Consider the following 11,618-nt stretch of genomic DNA (forward strand, 5'->3'; position numbering starts at 1 on the left):
AAATGAATAAATAGAATAATATATAAACAATAAAAATAAATACAAATTGGATCTGTCCGCAAATGTTCAAGGTGGTCTCAAACAACGTCTTTAAGGCGTTTGATAATGGCCCTGAAATGATAAACAATAAAACTCGATTAATAATATTAAAAGGTCAAGCGTGTTCCTGGAGACAGAATTACTGGATGCTATCCATTCTCAACCAAGAAATGTCTCTTTTAACAGAAAATTGCTATCCAAACACGTAAATATCTTGTTATTAATGAAAACGAGTGGTGTTAACGGGGCAAATCGTCAAAGCATCACTTTTTTCATCAGATTTACACCAGTTTTTATCTTTTGTCATTATAGCTTAAACTTTGCATAGCATTTTCAGAGAATATATATTCAGACGATTTCATTGATGCTTTATTTTTTGTTGAAAAGTTCCAGCAACACGCTGGACTTTTGACAAAATGTTTGAGTTGAAAATGAAATAAGCACATTCAGTAGCTGCTCGGGTCACGTGACTACTTTCACTTTTGATATAAACAAACCGTGAAAAATTAAATTTAGATTTTAATGATTAACACTACTACCGCTGCTAAGAAATCTTTTTCTGGCAATTTTAAGTTAAAATTGTTTAAAAATAATATGTTTTTAACGTATTTTTCTCGTAAAGTGCCTTAATATCACTGCGTATATATTCCTGTCTTATTGTTTTTTTCTAGTGCATATATTTGTTAAACATTTACTATGCAGTACATGTATGTATGTATATAACGTGTTTATTGTTTCTTGATATTTTGAGTAATCTATTTAATGAACCTTCAAAATACTGACATCACTGTGTTGTTATCAAACTAAACACTCGATAAATTTGTAATCTCTAATAAGTGTTTAATATTTTTATAGATTCGTTTACGATGTAATTTATTTACCTTCCGCAAAAAATGTTTTATGAATAAAAACCTGCCCTTGTTAGAAATAGTTTTGTTTTTTTATATATATTAAAATGGCGTTACGACATGGTTAGTGCTTATGATATCTACAGTAAATAATGAATAGCTGTAGTTAAGAATGTTTTTTTTTAAACCATTAATATCCATTACAGTATGCAAATTCGAAATCAAAGTGATCTACTGTACGCATGACATCAACAAGTTGCCACACAAGAATGCGATTGGAGGGGGCCAACAATATTTGCTCTGGGATGCAAGTCGTTAGGGTCGTGTTGCTTTCGAAATGAACCAAGTTTAATAATGGTCGTATCTGTGTGAATTGTCGTCATTGGGATCGTAATTTTGACAGAATATTTATTGGAAAAATATGAAAAAGAAAATCACAAAAATGCTGAACTCCAAAGAAAATTCAAAAAGGAAAGTATTTGATCAAATGAGAAAATCAAAACAAAAATTCACAACAAACGAATGGATAACAATATGTCACAATCCTGTCTTGTTACATGCATTTTCTATTGTGGAAAATAGTGGATTGAACCTGAATTTATAGCTACCTAAACCGAACACTTGTTTGATAATCTGTATACGTTAAAAATGTAAAAAATAGGGACACAGCAGTCCACATCGTTTTATCATCTCAATCACTATAAAAACAAAAAATAAAAAACACGAAAATCATACCTCACATTTAACAACCTCGTTTTGTTTTTGTATTTTACTAAATTTAAGTATTATCCAACATAACAAGGTTGAACTATTTTAAGAACTGGAACCAAATCATCACCCTGACAGACACATGATTAACTTAACATCACCTTTGACGCTACATCGCACGTTTGGCGTAACATAGGTAGAAATAAAATACTGTTATTGTTCAATATATGACGGGATGCATACACACAGAGTCACTTCAAATAGATATCACAAAGTCTGAGTAGGAGCTGCAAGCTCTTGAATACTGAGTAAGTCGGGATGTGTATATCCCATATACAGGTGAAGTTGGTATATGCTACTTATGTGGACGGAATTGGAAACCCTATTTTTTCGATATTAAGCATTCGGTCTCACAGGGGGTAGAACGATGAAATTCGAGACCCATGTGTCACTCGCTAAACGACGAATAGCTCATCGACAATTATTTAAAATTGATTTAAAAACAACTATACAATATCTAACATGTATAGGTCAAACTGTTGAACCAACCAACCGAAGAAAAGCCAACACAAACTTTTCCGTAATAATCGATTGATGGAAGAATGACAAAACATGCCATAAGAAGTCATTAATCTATTGGTCGATATTACGAGAAAATGTTGTCAATTGTGTTTCAATGCTAGTAGCTGATAAACGTTAAAACATTGGATAAGTATCTTAGGAGAAGTTTTTAGACCAAATGCAATTAGATATTGTTTATATTCTAATGGACATAGATATCACAAACTAGTCAAAACATTTACTAAATTTGATCATAGGTATAAGGAAATAATTCGTAAAATTAACTCAACATGCAGACATCTTATTCGTTCATGTATTTTACATCCAATCTTTTATGGTAATATTCTTTACAAAGCACAAACATGTCAGTATTCACCTCAAAAGCTTACACAACCTTTAAGCATAACTGTTTTGAAAATAATTTATTGGCACTAAACTTCTCAAGTACATTCATAATATAAACTTATAGTTTAAATTTCTTAAAATGTGACAAACATTGTACACCTTAGAGCACTCATGAGACCATTGTTCATATAATCACTATTGCCGATGTGTTAAACTCTTTTAAAAAACAACCATCCCATAGTTTATGTGCGTTATGTAATGCAACTTGATTGTGACATGAAACTAAAGAGCACTGATTTTCAAATGTATCCAAGACATTACTAATATGAACCTATGCTTTTAGTTTCATAAAATTCTGGCAAGAATTGTACAAAAGAGAGTGCTAACGATGCATTTTTTTACATATTTATTGTGTCCAAGGGACGAATCTCCTAAAAATAATTTATTGGTACTGATGTTCGAACTCCTTCAATAGATTGTTCTTATAAACTTTCATTCAAACCTTGCAAAAAAATACACATGTGATAATTGCAACTGTTGCTTTACTGATTGTTAAGTATACCCGGAGCTGTTAATGACAAGTACTATAGCTATCTGACTAGATCTGTAGCTATGTCACATTCACATTTAGTGTCATGCATGCAGCAAAATGAAGATACATCGAAAGACTACACCGATAGTTTTGACCTCCTTGTTTCAGCTGTAACACATATAAAACACTCACATTGTAAAGCTTCCTCATAACATTGATAGGCTACAATGTAATCACCGGATATTTCGAAGCATACTCCAAGTATTGTTAATGACATAGATAGGGTATTTACATCAATTAAATTTCTTGCCTGCACTGTTGAGTATAAATCACATAAAGCTTTTTGTCTATTAGAAATATCGCCTATATGATGATAGCATAGAAATTTAAGACAGTGAGACATAACGATAGGAGGTATCAATATAAATTCGGCTTCCACCTCCAGCTGTAGTTCTTGTGGTATTAATGATGAATACTGTACGTATCTAACATTATTTACAACTGTCATTCTCATTTTGTCACGAAGTTTTATTGTGGAATGTACATGATTTCTGTAATAATCGACATTTCTGTCTTGGCAATTCTGACCACCCATTAGTATCATATCAGGTGAACATCTTGAAAGAACATAATCCGTAAGTCTTAAAGTAGCATTGAACTGCCCTGTTACATAATAAAACGACGCGTATAACAACCAGCCCGAGACAGCATCTGTTTTAATACCGTCCTGTAAATGCTTATGATAACGTTTGTGTACGTCCTGTAAATGTTTATGATAACGTTTGTGTACGTCGTTCCTTTCAGTCGTTATTATTGGCGTTGGTAGTAGCTGCGCTGCAATCTGACTTATTTCAGTAAGATGATATTTACATACATCAACAATAAATGCAGACGATTTCGACTGAAGTAAATTTTCTGTATATTTCAGTAATTTCAAACATTGTGATCTGTCAGACAGAGAAGCAACAGATAAATGAGATATTCTGTAAAAAAGTAAGTCTAACATAATGAATGGAGGTCTAAACTGTGCACTTGATATATACACTCTACTATATATAACAGTGTAGTATTGAGGAAAATGCTGCATCAATCCATCAATTCCGCCACACGTTATGCTTTCTAATACATTTAGTAGTATGTTCTTGTTATATGGACTGATCTTGCCAACGAACATGTTCTGTGTAGGAATAAAATAATTCGGACAATAACAGTTATTTACCCATAATATTAATTTTCGTAGACAATGAGTAAAACAATAAAATAATTTAGATAATTGAAATGTGTCAATATCAATTTCTTCAGAAACCCAGAATAAAACTGTTTTCATATAGTAAGAGCACAATAAGCCTTCGGCATATTTGTTTTTGTTAATGATATGTGTTAATGTAAGTTTGAGAAGACAGTAACACAACAGTTGAGTGTAATTAAACGAATGTACAAGTATTTTTTCAGCTATAGAGAAAGATAATCTCCATAATACATTACAACCAGGCAAAGTCCTTGGCCCAATGGGTACTAACAAACATCCGTACTGTTTAATCTTGTCAATTGCGGAATTCGGCGGCCATTGTAATCGGTAACGGGTAGTCCATGGTATTGCATTGAAAGGTAAATAATTACATCGGAGACAATATGCATAATCCACGTTTTGACTGTGATCTGATAAACAGGGGCCGTGAGATGATACAATATAATGGGTATTGTTCTTACTTATATTACTAACAAATTTGTTCACTGATAAATATAAACCTGTTCTAGTAAAGTCAAAGCATGTATGCGGTGTATAGTAAGACTCCACTTCCCCTCTTGTTAGTAATCGGAGTCTAGTAAATCCAGGATAATCATTGTCAGTCTCCATAACCAGGGTTGTATGCTTAACTTGGTGTTTGGTATTCTTCCCATCTCGTATTACGTCTACGTCCTCGATGATGTACATTATATCTATGTCACTACCTGGTAAATCCAGTCCCTCTGCTAAACTTCCACTCAATTTCTCTGTTAATTTCGATCCTGATGTTAACATAATTTGATTTTGTATCATATCATGTGTAATAAATAGTTGTTGTCTTTTACGTATTTCTATTTCAGAACCAGCAGTGTTGACTAAGTGTGTATATAAGCATCTTTCCTTCAAATCATTTCCGGACCAGGTCACGCGATCTATAAAATATTCATTTATATATATATGTATCTTAGAACTTTTAAACAAGTTTAAAAACAAGTGAACCAACGCCTGGTTAATTTTCTGTCTGAAGTGAATACCTCAGATAAGCAGTGTCGTTACGATAAAGTCATACAATGTCCCCTTATACCTCTTTTGTGAGCCATTTTCCTTAAGATTACCTCTTTGTAATGTATATTCTTATTTTAATAAAGTAATTTTATAATTGCGTTCTTACCAAATGTGTTTGTTATGCTAAATGTTCTTAACATTGTGTTTTGATACATATTTGTTTCTAAATGGGATGATTTCTAGGACAACCTTTAAAGGGAATATTTATTTCAGTTACCGATAATCGAATTCACCGATCATTACCTCGTCATTTAGTTTTACCCATATATTTATCTACTAAACGGTAACATTTTAAAGGTTCTATCAAAATTAAAAACCAATTGTTCAGAGAACAATTGAAGGGGTTTCCACATCAAAGTTATTGACAAGAATCTAGTTCCTGTTTACTCAATGTTAAATTTGGCATCCAATCATAAGTTTACTTTATACTGATATGATAAATAAATGGTTTCTATATATTTTTGAGTGAAATAAAAAAGATAATGTGTTACTTCCGGTGAAGTTAATGTGTCTTCCGGTATTATTTGATAGCTTATTTTACACTGATACAAAACATATATAGTTTCTATATACTTTTGTGTGTAGAACGAAAGATAATTGGCAACTTCCGGTTTATCGAAAGTCATTAATAGTCTTGAGTGATAACTTCATGTATTTGTATTACAAAATATATGGATTCCGACTACTATTGTTTTAAAGAAAAACATGCAAAAAAAGCCACTTTCGGTTTTCTCAAGGTCACTTCCGGTTGTCATTTTTCAAGGTCATTTGTTACCTTACCTTTTGTTAAACATCATATGGCTTTATTATGAACCAAGTTGAAGTTATATTCAAATTACCTTGTATTTAGACATTACAGGGCCACTAACTCCTATAAGATGCCATTAGATTGTATAAGACCAAATATAACATATCTTCCCTGAAATATCCCTTCGTAAATTTTACGGACGCCATCACGAGTTGGTTGACCGTTATGGAATAACCGTTTCACAAATGATATCGGATGTGTTCCTTGTGTCGTAACAACAATCCCCTTCCCTTCCCTTTCATATATGTGACCTACCGAATTAGACTATTTACCGGATTTGTTATCACACAAGCAACACGACGTGTGCCACATGTGGAGCATGATCTGCTTACCCTTCCGGAGCACCTGAGATCACCCCTAGTTTTTGGTGGGGTTTGGGTTGTTTGTTCTTTGGTTTCCTGTGCTGTTGTCTGTCTGTTTGTCTTTTTCATTTTTAGCCATCATGGCCATGGCGTTGTCAATTTATTTTCGATTGATGAGTTTGACTGTCCCTTTGGTATCTTTCGTCCCTCTTTCATTACCATTGAACAATTAATTTGCACTTGTTCTTTAATACATATCTTTTAAAGTGTTTGAGAAAATGCAAAAACAAGGAAAAGTCACAATGCAGAATTTGACCTTGATCTTTTGCCTTGACCTCATTTTCTAAGTTAGGACCAAAAGGCTTCAAATAAAAACAATCCAGGGTTATACTGTTAACATTTGATAAGTAAATAACACATACTGACAAATTTATTTGCTAAAGGTAGCATATAACTCATATTGGATTTCATCGATTCGCTTCGATTCAAATTAGCCAAAAATTCCTGAGCATGTAACGAACAATTTGTAAAAGAAATTTTATCGATATCTTTTTTTGTTACGAAGGAGATGCACTCTGATGGTGAATAGTAAATAGGGGATAACTCTTACAAAGAAAATGGTTCGGCTTAGCAGGGTGAAATTTAAAAGCGCATAAACTATACGATACAATATGAGAAATATCTAAGCAACATATTGCGAAACAAACATTTATCGCAAGACAAAATGTGGCGGGAAAATAAAATTAATAATAATCAGAACTAATACAGTAGGTCTTTCCACAGAAAATTAGAAAGCTCTAATAATAATAAGAATCAGAACAAATACAATAAGTCTTTCCACAGAAAAGTGGAAAGACTTGATAATAATAATCAGAACAAATACAATAGGTCTTTCCACAGAAAAGTGGAAAGAAAGTCCTAACAAAAATTAAAAACCAATTGTTCAGAGAACAATTGCAGGTCTTTCAACAACAATTTGAAAAAAAAAATATATAAAAGAAGTTCCTGTTTACTCAAAGTAAAAAATGGCATCCAACCATTAGTTTCTTCATACTGATTGGATAAATTTTTGTTTTCCATAAACTATGCAGTTAAACACAGGAGAAAATTTGCTACTTCAGGTGAAATTAATGATTTCGAAATTGATTCCCGAAACATATAGTTTATTATACTTTAGTATGTACACCCGGAGATAATTGGTCACTTACGGTTGATTAAAAGTCAGTTCTAGTCTTAAGTGATAAGGAAATGTATCATAATTTCAAAATATATTGATTTTGAGTACTTTTATAAGAAAAAAGTGCCAAAAAGGCTACTTCCGGTTTTTTCAAGGTCACTCCCGGTTTTCATTTTTCAAAGTCATATGTCATTCAACCTTTTGTTAAAGGTAATTCGACTTTATAAAGAACCTATTTTAAGTAATTGTCAATTAAATTTATAATTAGACATTTCAGAAGCACGAACTCCCATGAGATTCCAATAGATTGTATCAGACCAAATGTTACATATCTTCATTATCATAAAACAAACATTTTGCACTTGTTCTTTTATACATATTTTTTAAAATGTTTGAAAAATGCAAAAATAAGCATAAGTCAAATTTAGAATTTGACCTTGACCTTTGACCTTGACCTAATTTGCTAAGTTAGTACCTAGGAACTTTAAATACAAACATTCCAGGGTTATACGGTTAATGGTTTATGAGTTAAAAAAAACATACCGACAAATTTATTTCGTAAAGCTAGATAGCTCATATAAAATTTCATCGAATCGCTTTGTTCCAAATTACCCAAAAATTCCTTAGGATGTAATGAACAATTTGTAAAAGAAATTAGTTGATGTATTTTTTTGTTATAAAGGAGATGCACACAATAGATAAACATTGAATAGGGAGATACCTCTTTCAAAGAAAATTGGTCGTCTTAGCAGGGTGAAATTTAAAACCGCATAAACTGTACAATACTATAAAAGAAATATCTAAGCGAAATATTGCGAAACAAAAATTTCAAGATGTGGCAGAAAAAAAAATAATAATCAGAACAAATACAATAGGTCTTTCCACAGAAAAGTGGAAAGACCGAATTATCAGAAAAACCAATTTTTCAGAGAACAATTTAAGGTCTTACTACATGAAAGAAATTTTGAAAAGAAGCGTGTTTCTTTATACTGATGCGATACATAAATGGTTTCGATATAATTTTGAGTGAAAAAGGGGAGATAATTTGATATCTATGGTTTTGACATTACGTAATGATGTTTTGATATAATTCGATATCGAATAGTCATTACATAATGATATTTCGATATTGCATGATACAAACTATTAACAACAACTTGAACTTTAATTTGAACTTGACTTAATGGCTGGCGATACTCATCCAAAGCGCATTACACAAACGACATATGGAAATCGGTCTAAAAATAGAACATAATTTTTTTTCAAAAATGGTCGCGTGGTTTTACCTCGTAGTAGTAATGGGATAACCACATCAAAGAAAGACATGGCCATATCAAATAGTGAAACAAACACATCATGTAGTGTAAAAATTTGTGTCAAATTTTGAAACATCATTACGTAATGTTAAGGCCATATAAAGAATTGACAAATCATCACTACGAAATAACAAAACCACATCATGTAATGAAACATCTACATTACGTTATGTCACATACACACCAAGTAATGTTAAAACCACATTGCCTAATGCCATAACCAAATTTAATAATGGTGAAACCACATCGAGTAATGACAAAACTATATCAAGTCAATACGAAGCCATATCATGTAATATCGAAATATCATTATGTAATGACTATTCCATAATGAGTTACATCAAAACATCATTGCATAATGTCAAACCCATAGTATATAAAGACAAACTATCATTAAGTAATAATAGAACAACATAATGTAATATCAGAGTTCTACATAAGACAGCTGTCGCGTTCCATAGAAATACAATTGAAAGGTGTAATTCATCCAGGATCACAATACCATTTGTGTCGAACATGGCTGTTTAGGACCTATACTAATGACAAGTTCTCAGACCAATCGACTAGTATTAACTGGACAATGTAATATGCAATTGTAGTCATTGGTTAATATAACTTTGTAATTACCTTGATTGTAATTTGCATTATCCTCTAGGTATTCAAGATATTCGTCTGAGGTTTTGTCAGGATATCTTAAATTTAGTATGTACTGTTCGTTTGTTTTCCTTCTGATTATACAAGTTTTATGGATTCGTTCAAACTGCATGATTGTCTGCCCGAAAACGTCATTACTGATAACTATATCCCCGTCTGCAGTTTGATACGCAAATGGTGAGTATCTGCGCCTCCCACTGTAAGGAAACCCTTTGACTCCGTACTTTTCCCAGAAGTGCACTTTCCATAATCCATACATGTTATGATTTTTTTTTTTCCTTTATTTCTTGAGTTTCGGTTCATGCTGGCTGTTAGGAATAAATTGAATATATAATACAACATTGTGCAATATTGTGAAAGTCTATAAGTATATAAGTACAATGTAGTTGATATTAGTTTTGAAAATTTGATATATCTGTTTAAGATATAACATTCACGTTTAAATGGTTTTATACTAGAAATTTCCGGGGCCCTAGATAGCTTGCTGTTTGGTGTGAGACAAGGCTGTGCGTTGAAGATCGTACCTTGACCGATAATTTTTTACTTCATAAATTATAATTGGATGGGGAGTTGTCTCACTGGTTCTCATACCACATCTTCCTAAATCTATAAAGTTAATTTCATTTCTGCAGGAACTATTTCAATACAAACAGCTTGCCATAGATAAAATAAATTTTTCTAGGCTTTTTATATACATTTAACTAATAAGAATACGCTTTAAATCCCACTTAGCCGAGTCACTAATTTATTAATAACTTCGTTGTAGTTTATATCTATTCTTATTGCTACGTTAAACTTCAATGTGAAGATATTTGATAATAACAACAAAATACTGTAGTTTTGCAATGATACACTACAGAACATTGGTGATTTTTGTTTGCATTTCATTTAACTACACACAAACAAAAACTTACTAGAATTATCAACAATCGTCGTATTCTCAATACAAAATTGACCGTGATATCTAATCCAACATGTCAAATTTTTTTTAGCTTTCGATATCCCAATAAACATGATAAACTAACTCATTCTGTCATTTATTTAAAACTTCGACGTAATTTAAATTCTTTCAGCTATATTTAACTACTATATCTAAATAGTTGATCATAACAACGTACTAATGAAAAGGTATGACACACTACATAACTATGGTCATTTGGCATATTATGAAACTACACAAAACAAGTTATTGAAGTAACAAATAATATCACAGGTCTTTTTTTTAAATGAACGCCTACGTAGAACTTCCAATTTTATTTTTGCTATTAATATCACAATTATCTAAATTACTCTGTCATTACTATTTAATTCTGGTATGATTTAAACTTATTTGTATCGCTTGTTAAACTTCAATGTGTAGGCACTTGATCATAATTACCACATATTGTATGGCTATGACACCCTTTGTCAACATATATACTAAGGCCTTTTAAATGAAAAGTAATAATGAATACTCTCCAAAACATAAATCATGGCACATCTGTGTAACTTAAACTTGAATTTTTAAAAGTTTATTTTGAAAATCAAATAAAAACGACAACTTCAGCATTGTTACAAACCGTTATATAATCAAAAAAGGTAAAGTATGTTAAGAATGTTTTCTTCTGAACAAATTACAATTTCATAATTATTCTTTAGATATGTTTAAGTCATCGTATGATAATAATGCAAATACCGTTTGCTCCATCCTTATAGTTTTGTCATTTTTTTTTTCATTTTCGTCATCTTTTATTCATTCATAATTGAATCATAACCGGCTTTGAATTATCTTTTGCTCTAAATAGCAAACAACCGATCATATTATTGGATAAACAATGGTGAACGTTTAATTATTGTCAACCTTTTTTTCTTACAAAATACATAAACAAATACAAACAGACTACGATAGATTTTTTTCTAATGTAAAAACTTATAGATAACAATTCAGATGATGTCAACAGACACTGCATGTCTGATAATACAGTTAAAGTCTCATCTCTTTTAAATTTGTAAGAACGTCATCAATACATTTTCATTTATCAACACATTCTACATA

General features: G+C 31.5%; 1 protein-coding gene across 2 annotated transcripts; it reads right to left on the reverse strand.

Annotated features, from left to right (window-relative positions):
• Window positions 1-43: 43 nt before the first annotated feature.
• On the reverse strand, window positions 44-10,637 carry LOC139499426 (uncharacterized). 2 transcript variants are annotated; one of them, XM_071288103.1, is made up of 3 exons: window positions 10,498-10,637; window positions 9,557-9,891; window positions 2,563-5,193 (listed from the first exon to the last, which is right to left on the reverse strand). In XM_071288103.1, exons 2-3 carry the CDS (start codon window positions 9,840-9,842, stop codon window positions 3,170-3,172), a joined length of 2,310 nt encoding a protein of 769 aa, XP_071144204.1. In that variant the 5' UTR covers window positions 9,843-9,891; window positions 10,498-10,637; the 3' UTR covers window positions 2,563-3,169. The 2 variants fall into 2 exon arrangements, 1 of the variants encoding a protein (XP_071144204.1); XR_011658188.1 differs by lacking the exons at window positions 2,563-5,193; window positions 10,498-10,637 and adding an exon at window positions 44-111 and having other exon boundaries at window positions 9,557-9,696.
• Between the last annotated feature and the right edge of the window lie 981 nt (window positions 10,638-11,618).

This window comes from Mytilus edulis, chromosome 12, assembly GCF_963676685.1.
Source record: "Mytilus edulis chromosome 12, xbMytEdul2.2, whole genome shotgun sequence".
In the NCBI taxonomy this organism is placed as follows: domain Eukaryota; kingdom Metazoa; phylum Mollusca; class Bivalvia; order Mytilida; family Mytilidae; genus Mytilus; species Mytilus edulis.

Coding starts and splice junctions, on each gene's coding strand:
- LOC139499426 (XM_071288103.1), bottom strand. CDS start 9,842: ATGTATGGATTATGGAAAGTGCACTTCTGGGAAAAGTACGGAGTCAAA. Junction 5,194..9,556: donor TAATGCAAATTACAATCAAG/GTAATTACAAAG, acceptor AATATTTTATAG/ATCGCGTGACCTGGTCCGGA.